Source organism: Lycium ferocissimum, chromosome 11, assembly GCF_029784015.1.
Source record: "Lycium ferocissimum isolate CSIRO_LF1 chromosome 11, AGI_CSIRO_Lferr_CH_V1, whole genome shotgun sequence".
Taxonomy (NCBI): domain Eukaryota; kingdom Viridiplantae; phylum Streptophyta; class Magnoliopsida; order Solanales; family Solanaceae; genus Lycium; species Lycium ferocissimum.
This window is the reverse complement of record NC_081352.1, coordinates 26,973,927-26,993,933: the sequence shown is the minus strand read 5'-3', so window position 1 is coordinate 26,993,933 and position 20,007 is coordinate 26,973,927. Positions and strand designations below refer to the sequence as shown.

At 32.5% G+C, this 20,007-nt stretch overlaps 1 protein-coding gene and 1 long non-coding RNA gene across 3 annotated transcripts; both read left to right on the top strand.

Moving 5' to 3' along the window:
- Nucleotides 1-231: 231 nt before the first annotated feature.
- On the top strand, nucleotides 232-4,215 carry LOC132036807 (uncharacterized). Its single transcript, XR_009409681.1, has 2 exons — nucleotides 232-457; nucleotides 3,711-4,215. It is a non-coding gene; the product is annotated as an uncharacterized LOC132036807 (long non-coding RNA).
- Nucleotides 4,216-6,020: 1,805 nt separating this feature from the next.
- LOC132037917 (uncharacterized) lies at nucleotides 6,021-10,012 on the top strand. 2 transcript variants are annotated; one of them, XM_059428568.1, is made up of 2 exons: nucleotides 6,021-6,164; nucleotides 9,054-10,012. In XM_059428568.1, exon 2 carries the CDS (start codon nucleotides 9,278-9,280, stop codon nucleotides 9,749-9,751), a length of 474 nt encoding a protein of 157 aa, XP_059284551.1. In that variant the 5' UTR covers nucleotides 6,021-6,164; nucleotides 9,054-9,277; the 3' UTR covers nucleotides 9,752-10,012. The 2 variants fall into 2 exon arrangements, with proteins under 2 accessions (XP_059284551.1, XP_059284549.1); XM_059428566.1 differs by having other exon boundaries at nucleotides 6,036-6,164; nucleotides 8,965-10,012.
- The last annotated feature ends 9,995 nt before the right edge of the window (nucleotides 10,013-20,007 follow it).

The following is a 20,007-nucleotide window of genomic DNA, read 5'->3' as shown; positions in this document are numbered from 1 at the left end:
GGTCGAAAAAAAATTGACCACATGAGGTCGAAATTTTCAGAATTTAATTTAATTTAATTTTTTTTTTGGATTTCGACCTCACGTGGTCGATATTTAAACGGGAAATAAAATTTCGACCGCATAAGGTTGAAACTTATTTTTGTACAAATAATAAATGAAAAAAAACATTTTAAAAAATTTAATTATATAAATAAAACAATTAATTTTAAAAAAAAAAGCATATTTCGGTCGAAATAATAAATTTGAAAAATTTAATGTACTCCCCCAACATCAATCGTGCATTTCTCACCCCAAAAATACCAAAACCTAATTTTATACCAAAACTCCCACCCCCACCACACCCCTACCCCCGGCCGACGCCCCATCCCCACCACACCCCTCCCCGCCGCTGACGCCCCATCCCCACCACTGCCTGTCCTCCGTCGCCGCCCTTGCTGTCCGCCGCCACTAAAGGTAAGTAATTTTTTTGCCATTTTTTTTTTCAATCTCATTTCTATCATTATTAGTTACATTACTTTGTAACTGTAGTTTAATTAGTAGATTACTTATATTTATTGTTAAAGATTGCATTTGTAGCTATTTGTTAAAATTTTACTAAGTGTAAATTGAAATTGAAATTGAAATTGAATGTTGTTGAAATATATTTACTGCTTTCGTTGCCTTCACTCTTTTATCAATAAGACTTCTAATTGGGCATGAACATCCCTTTCAATTTCCTTCATTCTTTTGTTCCTCTTTGTTGGCAAAAACCTATGAAATAATCCAATAAATATGAAATTTGAAAGTGAAAGAAACATCCATTCTGTCGCGGTAGCTCTCTGTTCCTGTGACTGTGTAGTACTTCTTTGCAGGTAATAGAATGGACGGGAATTTGATATTTACAAAAGTTGTGAATGTTACACTAGAGAACTACCTCTTGCTGTAGCATCTTCCCTCCTTTTCAGGCCCTAAACGAAACCAATAAAACAGCCAATTAATAGTATATAAAATTCCTAAAGAGAAATATAGTCAATACCATAGATTCTTGCAAACACTAATTCGAGGAATCTTACAAGCTTACCTGTTCTCGTAGGTGAATATTCAGTAACCGCTTGTTGTTTTCTTTGTGATTACCTGTGCTTCCCCAAGTGGAATTAATTGCCCTGTTTAAATGTTATCATTGCCAAAAAAAAAAAAAAAATTGCCCTGTGTTTATGGAATTTATTGAAACATGTAATCCTTCAGAATACACATAAAGCGTATTGTTTGTAGAGATCAACGAATATATCATGCTGTCCTGAAACATTCCTTGACCTTCACATTTATTTTATTTCTAGCTTTCGTTTCCTATAAAACACTACGTGGTCACATGAGGTCTCTCTCGATTGGGATTAGGAAGATGTGTTTGCTGTATGAAGCCTTATGAAGGCGGAGGAGTTATTAGTTCAACATCTAAGTTTTCCGAGAAGAAACTTTCCTAGCTCTAACTTCTCTAATGGAACTTTTCTTATTTATCTCTTTACTCAAAACCATATGAACTAAGAACTATCTGAAGTCTTTTTTGTCGTCTAAACTAAAAGAAAAATATGAATGTTTCGGGTAAGAGATTCAAATTCAGGCACTTATCCGTTGTAGGTGAAGTTCAGCTTGTTTTCTCTATTTGCCAAGCTTCCTGGACATTAGCTTTGAAATTTCCCATTATAAATCTGTACTCTATTCATAAGAAACAAAGCCTTATAGAAAGAGGAAATGGTGCTTACATTGCTTATTGTACACTAGCTTTATGGCACATACTATACACGACTTCTGTTTCTTTTTTCGAGCAACTAATATGAGCTTCTAAGACTGTAGAAGTCTTATCATTTTTGCAGCTTAGTTATTTCAAAATGTTCCAACCACGCGGCTTATGATTATTGATCGGTTTCATCTTTACAGACCCCTAGAAGGCAGTGTGTGCGATTCTTTGGGTTGCCTGCACGGTAACATGCTCTTCCACATTCTCTTACTGTTTATTGTTACTAAGTGTATTAACTCTAGCAATCACGCTCACTATATAATAAGTAGTTCTAGCCTATTTTTTGATAAGCAAAGATTCATCCAGTAGAAGACATCCAGCAGGTGCTCAATATTTACAATACAAAAGGTTTAACTCCTTTTAAATAAGAATCTGTTAATTCTCGATCGAGGTATTCCTAAACCTTTGAACCAATAAGTTTTCCTCCGAGGACGGGAGTATGCATCAGAGCCAGTTTTAGTTGCATGGATCTGCTTAGTTTATATGTTAGTCCACTATTGACTTAATTAGCAACTATGTGATTTTTTTGTTTAAGCAATTAGTTAAATCACACTTTGCTTAGCCTAAATTAACAGTTAACTACTTGTTAGGATGTTAGTAGCTAAGCTAATGAGTTATCAACTCTTTTCTAGCTTCAGTTTGATTAGTATAGTGGTTGGATACTATTACGGTTAGCTTCTGCGGACTAGACTGCATATTTTAAGAGTTGATCACTCATAAACGTATAAAGTAGATCAGTGGTTCAGTGATGGTTTCAGACTTACCTTAGTTATAATTAGTCAAATTTCCTTTAAGCTCCCATAACTGGTTTAGTGCATTTGGGATAAACTTTTAAAGAATTAATCAAGTTTTTAATAAGTTGTGATCTGTAGAGTAAAAAATGGATTAGTCCATGGTAGCATCACTGCATTGCCTCTTTCTATGCTCAATATTAATTCCTTCTATACAAATCCTGTCAGTACTAGAGGTACTAGGTACTACAATCTCTATGTACTGGTGTTTCTTCAGTAGAAATGAGTACATAATATTACCTACTGAATAAGACCAATAAGTAAATCATGTGTGTTTTAGTGTTCTTTGATATATCATGTCCTGTAGGATCCCTGATGCTTATGATCTTCTTTGAATGGAAACCTTTAAATAGATCAGTTCCTGCTAGTGCACCAGGTCTCAACCGCCGCAGAAGGCGAGGAAAACCAGCAAAAAAATAATTTCTCTACTCTGTCCCTTAGCTGGTTCTCTGAATGAATTCCATGTTGCCTTCCAACTGCAATAATATTGCTTCCAATCTCCAGATAGTTGCTTTCCTGCATGTAGTGCTTGTGTGCCTCTATACCAGCCAAAACCACATCATTTCTCATAAGGATAAGATCAGTGGCATAAACAGGTTCTTTTATTCTGGTCTTTTCCCACCAAAATGCCCCTGATGAAAAGAGTCCATTTGCTGCCTGTGATTCTCCATTTGCTAGTAAGATCTTCATGATGTTCCACTGCTGCTTGTTATTGTATCTTGCTGCACTAGATGAACTGCAACATCTCTTATAATGGAATTGCTGCTCAAAACTGCTTGCACCATGTTGTTCAGTAGCAGCTTCTGTAGTGATATTGTATTGGTGATGACAATAAGCTTGAGATGTTTGGCTACTAGTAGTAGAAAGGTTCAACTTCAACAAACCTCTAAGGCTGACTACTGTTTTTTTTTTTTTTTTTTGGGCGAGGAAGCAAATTGAAATTCCATATTGCGGAAAATTTATTTTTTTGGCACAAGCATATTCGAGTTTTGATATTTTGTCTCATCTTTTAGAAAAATAAAAATGAGAGTAACTCATTTCCCGTGTCTTGTAATTTTATAATCGCCTTGGTTTGCTTACGTGCTTTGGAAATTGATGGAAGGTATGGGACAGTTTATGGGATGCCTAATCGAGCCTGTCGTCAGTTTCCGTCATTCCTTCAAGGTGTAGGTGCTACTTCTGAAGGGGCAGTGGATCCTAAGGAGTACCAAGAAATGAAGCAGAAAGTTACTCAACTAACAAGTACACTTAGTGCCACGGAGGCAAGGATGTTGCATATGCAGGCCCAACTAGATAGCTTACTCAATTCGGGCCCCTCTCATATTCCCCCGTGTCCCGGGATGCTCGCAAGTCACAGTCCAATAGACGACGTAGGTCACAAGCCAATGTAGTTCATGCTCTTGTTGATGAGGATAGTGAGGAGGAATCAGATCATGTCTCTAACACCCAACGTTGACTTTTTTGATTCATCTACTTTTGGATTGTAATATTGCTATGTTTTCTTGGATATGTATATGATATTTGATTATAGTTTTAATTCGAATTAGATGTACTTTTGAAGGTGAATTTGATTGTAGAAAGTAGTTTATGGTTGTTTAACTTTACGATGTTTAAGTGTTTGAATGTAGAAAGTAGTTTATGGTTGTTTAACTTTACGATGTTTAAGGATATTTAGAAGTACTTTAAATTGAAATTTGAGGTTGAATTTGATTGTAGAATGTGTAGTTTATGATTGTAGAAGTACTTTGATGAATTGGACGTGTTGATGAATTGCATTGTTGATTTGGTTGATGAATGAGATTGACAGGTGGCCTTTGTAAAAAAAATTTGAATCTTGGAATTTTTTTTCAAATTTTTCGACCTCATGAGGTCGAAAATCCTGAGATATTGATAATTTTCTACCTCAGAAATTAGAATTTCGACCGCATAAGGTCGAAAATCTGGCAACATTTTGAATTTCGACCTCATGAGGTCGAAATCTGGCAACAATATTGCTAAATTTCGACCTCATGTGGTCGAAATTCTGAAAATAATTTTTTTATTATTTTTATATTCTATCATATTTCGACCACAAGAGGTCGAAAACTTTAAATAATATTTATATAAAAATAATATTTTCGACCGCATGCGATCGAATTTTTTTTATTAATATTTAAATAAAAATAAATTTTTCGACCTCAGGTGGTCGAAAACTTTATTTTCGCAGTTTAGGTAGAAAATCAGTTTCGACCGCGTGAGGTCGAAAATTTTCGACCACGTGAGGTCGAAAAAAATTTCACCCTAGTTTATTGTTAACGACCATGCCTTGAGGTCGAAATTTTGGTCGAAAATTGGCCTTTTTCGACCTCGTGTGGTCGAAAATTTTGGTCGAAATTCACTGTTTTTTTAGTAGTGACTCTTCTAGAGTGACAAATATATTAATTTCATTTGATGTTTCATTATGTCGTCGGACTACGTTTCAAGTAGTATTCGTAGAGGCTCCATGAACTATGTTTACAAGATGTGAGTGTTTTAGTTGAGATGGACAACTTATATTTTGCAGTATATGTGTATTATGAGATTTCATCTAGCTGCTTTGTATTATGAATTGGTATTTAACTTGTTATTCATTGCCTTAGAGTGTCAATAAATCAAAGGTTGGCTCCGTAAGATAGTTGGCAGCCGTCAATCATAGATCTTCATATTAATCATGACAAATAATTTGGTAGATATGAGTTTTGGTAATAATATTTTGTATTAAACTCCCTAACTTTCTCTTCATGTTGTATTTGCAGTTCCTCCATTTCTTTCTATAAAATAAGTTTTTTTTTTTTAAGTTAGGGGTGTTTTAATTATTTTGATCAGGAAAAAATTTCTCGACACCGTAACTACTTATATCTAAACATATTATAACTATTTTTATTATCTTTGTAGTTTCCGGCCCTTCAATTATCTGCAACTATTTGTTATCTCTTGAGCTTCGTTTATCGTATTAGTTTGCTGCAATTATGATTGCTTTTCTTCATCACCATTATTTATAGAATTGTGCCATGACTTATTTACTTTCGTCAATTCTTACCTTTTTCCCTACTTTTTCTTGAGTCGAGGGTCTTTCGGAAATAGCTCCCTATCTTCCAAGGTAGGGATAAGTTTTGCGTTCACTCTACCCTTCCCAGCCCCCACTTGTAAAATTACACTGGGTATGTTGTTATTATTCAATCGCTATCCTAGAGCGCACAAGGTAAATCTTGCTCCAATATAATAGCCCAAAAACCACATGAGAGGTAAACCGCACAAGGCAAGACCCGTGTGACAATAACTACTTACTCCATCCGTTTCAATTTATGTGAACCTATTACTATTTGGGGGAGTCTACGAGGTGGTTCCTTACCACATTTTGCTTACAATTTTTCTAAATTATTTGAATTATTATAAATAAAAAATCCAATACTTAAACAATGCGCGACGTCGTTTCCGTTAGCTGCATAACAGCCTATTGCATATAATTAACATTTCTGCAACTTAGGACTCTAAAAAGCTAGGGTTTCTCCTCTTCCTCAACGAAGTTTCAAATCAAGCTAATATATTGAAGTTTTCAAAGCTATGTACGGTCAAAGAGGGTAAGTTTTAAATGCTTTGTTGATGACGTGAATTGGGCCTTTTGTTCTGTTGACGTGTTTATCCGCTTTAATACTCCGATTTCATTGTTTTTCTTTCCTTGTATGTTAATAATTTGATGCACGTTTAGTGAATTATTCGTTGATTTTGTTTGAAACGGGCTAGGGAATTCAAAGAAATATAAAAGGATAGGAAGATTAAGACAATTGTTTGGGGTAAACACACACCTAAGTAATTAATTACCTAGACATATGTAAATTCAACCTATAATCTTGAATCTAGGATAGATAGAAAGAAATGGTTAATCTAGAATTGAAATGCAATCAATTAACTCAAAGAAACAATGAAGAGAAGACAACAACAACAACATACCTAGTGTAATCCCATAAAGTGGGGTCTGGAGAGGGTAGAGTGTACGCAGATCTTACCTCTACCATGAAAGGTAGAGAAAACAATGAAGTGAATCTAGGAACTAATTAGATTAAGTAGGCGTTTGGCCATAGAAACCAAAAGCTTTTTCACTTTTTTTGGAATTTTGGAGTTGGAGTTGTGTTTGGCCATAGTTTTTGAAATTGTATTTTTTTTGTTGAAATGTAGTTGTTTTGGTTGTGAAAAAAGTGAAAATTTTGAAAAACAAGTTTTTCTTGTTTTTCAAATTCCGGAATACAACTTCAAGTTGTATTTGGAATTTTTATGGCCAAACGCTGATTCCAGGAAAAAGTGAAAAAAATTTCAAGAAAAAAGTGAATAATTCTTATGGCCAAACGGGACCTAACATTCAAATGCTAGATATAATCCAAAGGAAGAAGAGATATGAACTCATACATTGCCCACTTGTAGTAATTCCAGAGAGGTTCAAGAGGTGGTATGGGACAATTCCCTACTCTCAAAAGAGTAATCTACACTCATTATCCAATATAATCTATCTCTCAAAAGAAAGATCTAATAATCTATTTATACGAAGGTTCATTATTCTAAGCAAAAATACTAAGATACCCTTTAATTTTAGGGCTTCTTACTTGAAGACCAAAGACATGGGTCTTCTTTCTTCTTTTGGGCTTCTACTTGTCCTGGGCCTTGTTCTCGACTCTTTAAATATCCACATAAGCATATTGTGAATCTTGAAATTAAAAAAAAATAAGCCTCTAATATCATGATGGCCGACTCGTATCCCATCAGTAAGTTTACGTAATTCCTTTTTGTTAATAAAATTAAATGCTTTGCTTATGACGTGAGTTGGGGCTTTTCTTCTGTTTAGGTGTTTTTCCGCCTTATTTTTTTTTTTTTTTGATTTCCTTTGTTTTTTCGTTTTAGTATGTTGATTTTATGCGTGTTTACTGAATTGTCGATTATTTGCTTGATTACTGCTTGATATTAAGAACCATGTAGGAGATTTTTTGGATTGAGTCATCATTGGTGCACACTTTTGTAGGGAAGCAATCGATTTTTGTACAACAAATTATTCTTATAGAATGTAATGGGCAGTAATGCAGTAGAGTGAATATAGAAGATTCACACCGTTAACCATAACTAGTTTGAAATTGGGATTTGAGACTTAATTGATTCCTTGTTTTTCTTTCTTTTTTATGTTGATTTGATGTGCTTTTATTGTTCGCTTATTTGTTCGACCGCTCTTGATTCTAGGAACTGTGTAGGACAAATTTTGGAATTTGATCATTATTGGTGTAAACTTTTGTAGCGACGAAAGATTGATGTAGAAACTTTAAAAAGGCAAATTATTCTTAGTAAAATGTAATGGGCAGGAATGGACTAAAAAGAGTTAATATAGAACTTTGATATCCCGCAACCTTAATTAGTTTGGCATTGAGATTTGAGACTTAATTGATTGACTGACTTTATGCCTTTAAAACACCCCCTCCCAAGAATATGGAAAGAAAAAGGAAAGGCCTTTCTATCTGGTGGAATAGGAAGCTTGAGATGTCTTTGATTTTTTCTTCCTTCTCCTTTTTTGGAAGAATGGGGTGATGGGACGATATACTTGTCTCTCTGTTACTTATTTTCCAGGTCTGACGTTTAAACTTTAATTCAGGAAATAATACCTTGCGTTAAGATTCTCCTTTCTTTTTTCTCGACTCAAGTGTAAGAACAAAATATTCATCCTTAATAAGTTTTCATAGTTATCTGTCCTTTAGGGGGCTGTTCATTTAGTAATATCAATTTGCTAAATTAAGTTTCTCTTTCTCAACATAAGAACCTCATAAATGAAATGTTTGACCTTTTAAGTTCACGTAGTTATCGCATTTTAGGGGGTTGCGGTACCAATGTAAAGTTCATGATCACTGTAGAGTTTTAAGTTGCCATATTCGCCACGTAGTTGCTTAGTTAAGACTTCCTCCGCCTTAAGGATTTTAGGCGATTTCCCCCTTCTGACTGATAGCTAGAAGAGTTTTTAATTATTTGATAAGTCAACTAATGTGGTTACCTGGATTGTGGGTTATGTGGATGAATTTGTTTCTGTTGCTAGAGATTTTGAACTAGAAAAGGATAGAAAATACCTCCTTTCATGGAAGAGCACCCCCCTCTCTCTCTTTTTCTCTTCAAGTGTATGCTTCGGGCTTAATCCCGAGCTGTCTCTTATTTGCTATGTTCATTTCTGTGTTAATTATGTTAATATGCGGTAATTAGTTATTATGTTTTCGGGATGCATGTGAAATGCCGTGATTTCTTTTTAGAATAAGTGGTATTCGAAACTAGGTTGTAGGAAACATATGGGTTGGGTTTGGTTTTATTAACAAGGTTGAGTGGGGGATTTTTCCTTTTTTTGGGTATGAATAATTGAAGGGCAATGTTGGGGAGCGGGGGGGTTTCGCACGGGTACGAGATCGGATCAAAGAGACCAAGAATGATGGAATCAAATCCCTACTTCGCAGTGAGCAGCGGCGCAAGCAGTTATCACCAGCCTTATGGCTATGGTGGCAGCAGCAGCAGATTTCAGCCCTCTGGATTACCTGTTGTTCGTTTGAGGGGACTTCCGTTCAACTGCACTGACATTGACATTCAGAAGTTCTTTGTTGGCCTGGATATTGTCGATATTTTCCTGGTCAACCAGGATGGACGATTCTCTGGGGAGGCTTTTGTTGTCTTTGCTGGTCACATGCAAGTTGATTATGCTCTTCAAAGGGACAGACAGAATATGGGGAGGAGATATGTGGAAGTTTTCAGCTGCAAGAAGGAAGATTATTACCAAGCTATAGCTGCTGACGTGAAGGAAGGAGGTTACGATTATGAATACCGTTCCCCCCCACCATCTCGACGAAAGAGGTCCGTGAACAAAGATGGTTTGGAGTACACTGAGATATTGAAATTGCGAGGTCTTCCATACAGTGTTAGAAAAACAGATATTGCCAGGTTTTTCGGTGAGGAATTTAATGTTACTCCTGACAAGGTACACATTGCACACCGCTCTGATGGAAAAGCTACTGGAGAGGCCTATGTGGAATTCACCTCTGCTGAAGAGGCCAAGAAAGCTATGTGCAAGGACAATATGAAGATTGGATCGAGGTATATTGAGCTATTTCCTTCGCATCCAGATGAAGCTAGACGAGCCGAGTCAAGGTCACGAAAGTGATGCCAAATATTTCTGCAGTGTAGAGCATTTTTAAGCATCATATATTTTCTTCACCTGTTTCTTTTGGGGAGGGATAGTCTTGCAGTTGTTAAAGATCGTCTTCTTTGATTACTGTCATTACTGTATGATTTTCTTTTTGGAGTGTTGGGAGGGAGGGCTTTGTACCCATAATAAGTATGTTTTCCTGGACAAATTGATATGAACGGGTTTTATAATTTGTGGTTCTCACTCTTGGCTATCTTAGTTTTGGGTTTTGATTAATTTTCTTTGAACTCTTCTTCATCCATTGATTTTCTATTTTTGAATTTTCTTTTGGTATTTACGAGGATGGGATGGATTAGATTTGATTACTGTCGTTAATGTATGATTTTCTTTTTAGCGGGGGGGGGGGGGGGGGGGGGAGGGTGTTTAGTTCCCAACAAAGTACAATATTTTTTGCCTTGGGCGATGTCTTACTATCGAACATGAAATGCACTGCAAAATGTGGTAAGATGGTTGCAATTTCTCCGCCTTTAATCAGAGTCTAGTGAATGGATAACCTTTTGATAGGAAGCGCGTTATTTCCTCTGGTCGGAGTGAATTCGCAATAGTTGGGTCAGTAGGCTTTAGATACCAAATGGTTGAACAAATTATTCAAATGCTCGTATAAATTTGGATATACTGTGCTTATAAAAAAAGAAACATTAAGTTTGCAAGAAACATTATGAGCAACAATAAACATTATGAGCAAAACGTATCGATGGTTCACTTTTCAAACTTCTACAAAGAAAAATGTACTTTATAGAGAAACAACAATCTTTTCAAGAAAGTGAAGTTTCCCTTCACATTATCATTTGTTGACCACTTTGGCATACAACAAACATGATACGATAAGGCCTACTTTTTCTACTGGGTGGAATTGAGAATTTTACCTAATACATCAGTAATTAAATCTCATCTTCACAAATAACATGACTTTTGAGATGTTTCAGAAATAGCAATTCTTGTAACATTTATAGCATTTTAACTTTTAAGATCTTCTAATAACTAACTATTTAAACATGTAGAAATCTTCTCCAATCTTCCCCTTTCTCTCTCCTCCGTTCAAAATTTTGATTGGTCACCACATTACACCTGCACCGTTACACTTACTACTAATTAAATCCTTCAAATCAGCTCCTTAATTAACACCACAATCACCTGCCTCTTTATTAAAAAAAGTTAAAAAAGACTCATAACAAGACTACCTTGCATATATTGACCATTCTTTATTAATTTTTAATCCTTATCTATAAAATAATTCTAGTACAATTAGTTCTCGACGAACTGCCACAAATACAGAAATGGCAAAAAAGGTTGTAGCCAATTTTTTTTTTTTTTTTTTTTTTGTGAAGAAGATGAATGATGGTGGAGTAGGTGTTTACTCTTTCACTCGTTGATAGTGTTTTTGTATAATGCATGGTTCTTCATGGTGGAATGAATTAGGATATTTTTTCCAAAATTCATGTATAAGTTAATATATGCATATATATATATATATATATATATACAAACACCATTAATCATCATAAAGTATCCACTAAAAATATATGAAACAAACTTTTAATATAGTCTGATTATTATAAGTTTAGTTGCTCGGTGGTTTTAATGGTGGAAGAAGAGAGGAGATGAATATCTATATCAGTGTATATTCATTGCTATATATATTATTTATAAATTACAAACAGTCGAAAAGAATATATTGTTTATAAACACATTATGCAATATATATATATATATATATATATATATATATATATATATATATATATATATATATATATATATATATATATTTGGCTCAAAATTTTCTAAAAAACTCCAAAGCTGATTTAATATATATTAAATATATTTTTGCTATCGAAATATTATGTTTGTATTTTAATTATATAACAAGTAACAATTTAAAGCATTTTATATTTTTAAAATAATATAATATAATGCAACATTTTAAATATTTTTATACAAATAGTATTGCAATGAATATGACAAATGCCAATAATAAAAAAAAAAAAAAAAAAAAAAGACGGAGGTCTGCACTAAGCTCCCGCTTATGCGTGGGAGTCAGGAAAACCCGGGACAAGGTCTATTGTATGCACTTCACTTTGCGTTTCGCAAAGGTATGATAAATGCCAATAATATAAAATTTATATAAAAGTATAATACCCAACTATTATATTTTTGAAAACACTTTAACATTATGTGTATTATTTTTATTTACTACTACTAAAAGAGTAGTAAACTTTTGCTTTTATTTTAATAAACAAATTAAATATGATTCTTTAATGATGGAAGAAATGGATTAGCATTTGATATGGCAGCGACACATTCGGTCATAAATGGTGGAGTGTTCCATTATGGTATCTTCTAATGTATTTGCGAGATTTAGGCTGAGGAGGGGGTATCCGTTTTTGGCAGGTTTTTGCTAAGAAGGTAAATTTTACTTGGCTAAAATTGATATATTCATTTTTATGCTAAAATTTTGCAATGTTTATTTTAACATTGCATAGTTGCGTAACTTACTCAGTGGAATTTGCTTCACCGTTGGGGTAGCAGGTAAAGAAAGATTTATTTATTTTAATGGACATCTAGTTCAATGTATTGGGAAAAGACATCGCCTTTTGGCAAAATGTGTCTTTAGAACCTCTGTCAAGATTGGCTTAGTCGAATCTTACTAGACAATTGCCTTTTAAATGTATTGTGTTGCATTTTTAAGACCAAAGTTCCAAACTATGACTTATCTTTACAATTCCGTCTTAAAAAGAATAGAATTTAACTTCTTAAAATTTTCTTTTACAGTTCTTCAACTTCACCTTATTAATAAGTATTTTTCTCTCATGAGAACATAACCAACTTTGTCTATTCCAAAGTAAAGGGCAGGCCCACTTAGAAGGAACTGACGTCCCAAATCTAGGATAATTAAGACATTATTTTTTGCGTGATTGTCCTTCAAAGGCGCTGCTGGTCTTTAATTTTTGTCCCTCAAATTCTTTGGTCTTTAATTTTTGCTCTTCGCTTAAAAAGTGGCTGAAAATATCTTGAGATTTTGAGTTTGAAATCCCGCTCAGTAAAAAAAAAAAAAAAAAAAAAATTCGTGAGAAGCAAACTTTCGCAAAGCCTCGTAAAAGCCTAACATTTGAATAAAATTAGGTCTATTCTGGCAAAAGTTAGGCCTTAGGGCATAACTTTTGCCTAAACAAGCATAGTTTCCTAAGAAATCTTGCCTTGCGAAATTATTCTTTTCCTTTCTTTGGGGTTCGAACCCGCATCTCTAGTTTCACAGACCAGCGAATAAGGGTATTTTGGCCTACAAATTTTCATTAAATGAGAAATAGGAGCAAAAATTAAAGACCAGTCCATATGAAGGGCAATCCTCGCAAATTTTTGATTAAGAAAACATTATTAGGCCCGTAGTTAAGGTTTGAAATCATGTTTTTGCACGGATTATCCTTCATAGGCGCTGGTCTTTAATTTTGGCCCTCAAATTTCTATTCTTTAATTTTTGGCCTTCGCTTAAAAAAGTGACTGAAAATATCCTAGGTTCTGGGTTCCAACCCCTGCTCAGTAAAAAAAAAACAAAAAAAAATAATTTCGCAAGGCAAGGCTTCGCGAAAATTCTGCCTTATAAGGCCTAACTTTTACCCGCATAGGCCTAATTTTCTTTACGAAATTTTGCCTTGTGATTTCTTTTTAAACTAACGGGGTTTGAATTCAGAACCTCGGGATATTTTAGGCGAAGGACAAAAATTAAAGACCACCTCCGAATAATGGCAATCGTGCAAATTGCTCATTCGAAATTATCGCGAAAAGGGAAGTTGTATGGGTCATTGGCTCTTTCGCCCCTATCTTGTGTTGGTCTTTAATTTTTGTCCCTTAAGGCAAACAATTTTTTCAGGGCATAACTTTATATTCTCGAATCACAATATTCCATTAGTTATGCCCCGCTCCTTTATCGAACTTATGTCCCATTAAACATAAGTTCGATTGTTATGGGCAATAAATAAAGACCAGCCCATTTGAAGGACAAAAATTAAAGACCAGCCCATTTGAAGAACAAAAATTAAAGACCCCAGCCCGTTTGAAGTACAAAAGTGCAATTTTTTTAGGAATTTTTACTCATTGTAGCTTCTTTTAAGACCTAATTATTAATATTAACTACTCTTTTATTTAATTATATTTAGTAGCTAATTAACTTTTCTAAATTACAAATGGTAGCTATATTAAAAAATACATACCCAAACACATATATCTTTCTTTTTTCCCCATCACTACCCATTTCGGATTTTTTCATTTCTCAAAACCCTAAAAATCTCTCTCCCTTCTCTCAACCACCACCGCCGTGGCCGCACGCGCCCCTATCTCTCTTCTCCCTCTCCCTCTCGTGCTCACCCCTCTCTCTCTCTCGCCGCCTCTCTCTCTCTCTCTCCGTCTCCTGCGCGTCTCGCCCTCTCTCTCTCTCTCTCTCTTTCACTCTGTCAGGGTGAGGCGATGGCGCAGATCTGGCCGAGTGCATTGTTGGTGGCGGCGGTGATGGACTGATTTTGAGATGGCGGCGGAGAAGATGACGTAGAGGCGGAGAGATTAGGGTTTTGTTGGTGATGAAAAGATTAGGGTTTTTTGGTGGTGGTGGTGGTGTCTCAGATTTGGGTTTTTGGTGGTAGTGGTGTCTCAGATTAGGATGTTGGTGGTGTTGGAGAGATTAGGATTTTTTGGTGGTGGTAGTGTCTCGGATCTGGCCATGTGTATTTGTTAAAAGCCAAATACAAATACATTAAAAAATCTATATCTCACAAATATCTTTTTTTTTGAATGTATTTGTCTTTGTATTTTTTGAGTGCATTTTTTAGTGTATTTTGTTAATAGCCAAACACATTATTTTTTTGAATGTATTTGTCATGTATTTGAATTTTTTGATCTTGTATCTGTTGAAATCCATTCAAATACACAAAAATTTGAATACATTTGGCTTCATAGTAGTTGGAATGTACACGATGTATTTGAAATACATCAAAAAAAGCCACTGAAATACATAAAAAAAAAAAAAAAAAAAAAAAGCCACGAAAATATATTATGGCGAAATACATCAAAAAAAATCACTAAAATACATCAAAAAAATATATATTAATATCTAATTTAATAGCTCAAGCTAAAAAAAATCACATGTATTTGTTGGCAACAATACATCTAAAAAAATATATTACAATAAGGTAGTCATTTGAGTAAGTTTGCCATTTTTTTAAGGGAAAGTTACACAAATACAACTTTTTCAAATGGTAATTAAAAAGGTTACAACTACTTTTAAAAAATTACATAAATCCAACTTATTCAAAATTTTAACTTTTTTTTTACAACTTTTTGTTCCTAAAATATCAATAATACTTAATTTTAAGAGTTACTACCAATAATGCATATCCACTTTTTACTTTCTCTTTCTTTCAAAATCATTAGAATGTAATTTTCCAAATAAACATAACAAAATCAACTTCAAATACCATATTCTATCTACCGTATTAAAAAGACTTTTTTTTTCTTTCGTTTCCTCCTTTTTATTCTTTTTTTTTTTAATTTCACTTGATGATGATTCAATTATTATTTTTGACTAAAAGAAACTATTTGAATATATTAATATTAAGAAAAGTACATGAAAAGATGTGATATATGGAAATATGGTATAAGAAATATACATGAAAATATACCTTAGAAAGTTATGGTATATTCAAATTAGTAGGAAAAGATGATAACAAAATGTTTGTGAATATAATAGTGAAATTAGTATATTTAAGTTTGTACATTATATAGAGTACATAATATAATAATATTATTTTTGTATATAGTATATAATATTACGATATACCTAATATATGAATACATTACTCTATGTGACAACCTACTCTACAATAACATATAAAGTATTTTTACCTCCCTACCTTCCAAGGTGGGGGTAAATCCAACTTATTCAATGTTGTTGTTGTTGTTGTTGTTGTAATAACATATTAACAATATACAATATATATAGATAGAATAATATAATTACTTAATTACTAAAATAGGATCTTAATTTAATTACATTCCCATTAAAATATCAATAATTTACTATTAATTTTTTTTCGCTCTCTTCCATGAAATAGGAAAATTAACTCAATTAAATTTATATTTGTATATATTTAATATAATAAACAATATATCCTAATATATACAATAATGTATTGATCATATATATATATATATATATATATATAAAATACTTTTTTTTTATATACATAAGAAATTATTTTATATATAGTATATAAGTTTATCCATAAAAAAAAATATATATATATGGTATCTAATAGTGAAATATACGTATATATAAGTACAAGAATATATATACTTGTTCAAGGAATTGTATAATATATATCATAAACAATAGTATACTATTTTATGGATTAATGCTAGCTGAGTATATTGGGATGTTTAGAAAAGTAATTAATGTGTTTTGATATGTATTTAATTTGGTTATCACTAATATAGGAAATTCCTTATTATTAGCCTTTTATTCATAGCAACATTTTTTTATTTATGATATAAAATTATACATATACTCTAAATATAGAGTATATATTGGAGATTATGAAATTTAGTTAATAGTTGTAGATTATGAAATATTTTACTTATTTACTTGTATTATGTAACTTTCCCTTTTTTCAAGTTGGTAGTACTAATTTATTGGGTAGACTGCAAAATGGGCACAACGGAAGATTGATATTAGGTGTGTAGATGATGAAATTTTATTAAAAGTAAATTCACAAGAAATTCGAATTATATTAAATCCAAGGTATATTAGTCCGAACAAATATTATGGAATATAATTGGATTAATAAGAATTAGTATGGATTTAATTGAAAGACCAATTTAATTGGGCTAGTCTATCTTGTATATATTAGCCCGAAGGTCCGTGCCACGTATCAAATATGGCGCTCAAATCAAGTCAAGGACCAATCAAATCATACGTGCATGTGACGCAAACATGCCAAGACAATAGAAGAATAATCAAATGTCGCCAAGTGTTCAAATGATGTTCAACCAATCATATACAAACCCTAGCTCTCCCCTGCAACTATAAATAGGGGTCTTCACAAAGCTAAAAAAAAGAAAAAAAATACATATTAGCTCTCATGCAAGTCTTTTAAGTTTGTACATGATTATATAATTCGTAGTGAAATACATAATATAATAATATTATTTTTGTATATAGTATATAATATTACTTGATATATTCTTTGTCCTAATATATGAATACATTACTCTATGTGACAACCAATTACACTCTACAATAACATATAAAGTATTTTCGGAAACAGCCTCCCTACCTTCCAAGGTGGGGGTAAGGTATGCTTTTGGTCACATAGAAAAGGCGAATATGGTTCTTGGGATCCAATGGTATGTTGTTGTTGTTGTTGTTGTTGTTGTAATAACATATAAAGTATACAATATACAATATATAGATAGAATAATATAATTACTTATGGATTACCACTAAAATAGGATCTTAATTAATAATTGACACCCATCCCATTAAACTTGGCTTCCTTTCTGCCATCACATATTTACTATTCAATTTTTTTTCGCTCTCTTCCATGAAAATAGGAAAATTAACTCAATTAAATTTATATTTGTATATATTTAATATAATAAACAATATATGCCTAATATATACAATAATGTATATATATATATATATATATATATATATATATATATATATATATATATATATATATATATATATATATATATATATATATATATATATATATAAAATATTTTTTTTTTATATATACAGAAATTATTTTATATATAGTATATATCTAGTTAATATCCATAAAAAAATAATATATATGGTATCTAATAGTGAAATATAATATATATAAGTACAAGAATATATATACTTGTTCAAGGAGTGTTCAAATATAATATATATCATAAACAATAGTATACTATTTTATGGATTAATGCTAGGTATCTTGAAGTTGCCAGTATATTGGGATGTTTAGAAAAGTAATTAATGTGTTTTGATATGTATTTAATTTAGGCGCGCGCGGTTATCACTAATATAGAAAATTCCTTATTATTAGCCTTTTATTCATAGCAACATTTTTTTATTTATGATATAAAATTATACATATACTCTAAATATAGTACGTTGCAAAAGAAAACAAGTATATATTGATGGATTATGTAATTTAGTTAATAGTTGTAGATTATGAAATATTTTACTTATTTACTTGTATTATGTAACTTTCCCTTTTTTCAAGTTGGTAGTACTAATTTATTGGGTAGACTGCAAAATGGGCACAACGGAAGATTGACATTAGGTGATATGGTCCAAGAACAATAGTCAAATTTCTGCAGTTTAATAGTTTCATACAGTTTGTCAATGTTTTCTTCCCCCTTCATAAACTAACAAAAACAAGATTTTTTTTTTTCAACAAAAGAAAGAATCATGTAAGTACCATTCGCATCTTCTTGGTATAAATAAAAGCGACAATAATAGGTATAAAGATAGTGACATGAAAAATGAGAGTGTGATTTGATATTATTTACTTACCTTCCTTATGGGAAATTGCTTGGCAATAATGTGAATATTGTCAACCACTTGTATAGTTTTCATATGTGACAATTGACATTCACATCTGATCGGTGGTAAATATTCCATCACCAAGATTTCCAGTTTGAATTTTGAGAATATAAGTCTTTAACAGAAAACATTTTACTTTAAACAATGAGACTTGCTGTGATAATCCAAATTGATTACAAAGATGCGCCCAAAGACCGCAAAAGAAATAAAAAAAAAAAAGGGACAGTAAGTTTCGTAGGAGCATGTCCAAAGCCAAGAAAGCAAAATTCACACACGATTAAAAAAAAAAAATGAGCCAATATCAAAGCAATTTGAATTGACTCGAGTCATTTTCCGACGCCGCAAACCGTTCGTGATTGGGATGTTCCTAAGTCAAGATATAAGATTTTTTCACACACGAACCAAAAATGATTCTCGATCAATATCTGGAGCAAATATAGATGCAATTGGGTCGTGGTTTCAAGGCAGACGTAGCCTTCACGAGTCTAGTTTCCGAAACATCAAGCGGATCATGATTTTGTTCCTACATTGAATGAAGATGCAGAGCTGTGAAGAAAGTGACGTATGGAAGGAAATTACTGATAGAGATGGGATCCAGCTATTCAAATTGACTCTTGTATTTATAGATGTCAAAAAGTTCCTATATGGACTACACAAAGAAATTCTTGTACAGTATGAATCAAAGTTATGAAAACTTATATTGGAGTTTAGGTTTATATTGATATGGAAAGTCAATCTAATAAATAATAAGGAAATACATGCAAATTATGAAAAGTTTAGGCTTATATGAAAAGATTTGAATAAAACAAGTGAACGGGAATTCCAGATGCCATTCTTAGTAATTAATCTGCATCAAAAAATGAAAAACATTAGCCACTTTCTACTTTCAAATGTACTACAAGAAATGTTAGTTTGATCTACGTGGACAAAATTATTTTGATTCCTAAGGGTCAAGTGGATGTCTTAGTGGATAAAGGCTATAATTGAAGGGGTTAATCAAAGTCTCGAGTTCGAAAAGTTTGACACTCAAAAAGGGGGCATTTTAATGAAATTTTATTAAAATTCACAAGAAATTCGAATTATATTAAATCCAAGGTATATTAGTCAGAACATATAATTGATTAAATCAATTAGTATGGATTTAATTGAAAGACCATTTAATTGAAGCTCTAACATGAACTTTAAATGTTTAGACTAATCAAAAACCCGTGAATTGACAAAAGAAGAGCTTAATCAAATGTAAGCAATGTTCAAAATGATAAGGTTCAACCAATCATATACAAACCCTTTAAAAAAAGGGGTCTTCACAAAGCTAAAAAAAAGAAAAAAAAATACATGAAGCTCTCATCCGCAAGTCTTCCGCATACTAAGAAGTCTTGAAAAAGTGATTAAAGCTCGACTCCGCATTCGTAGTGAAATATCAACAACAAGTGATCTGTCCATTCAAGACAAGTAAAGCCCTCGATTAGGGGCCGTATCGTGAGGAGAAGAATAGATTACATCTTTTTATTTAATTTTCCAAAAAATATTATTCTTTGTCGTTTATTAGTCTTTCGATTATTTTGCTTTTTACAAGGTGATATGGTCCAAGAACAATAGTCAAATTTCTGCAGTTTAATAG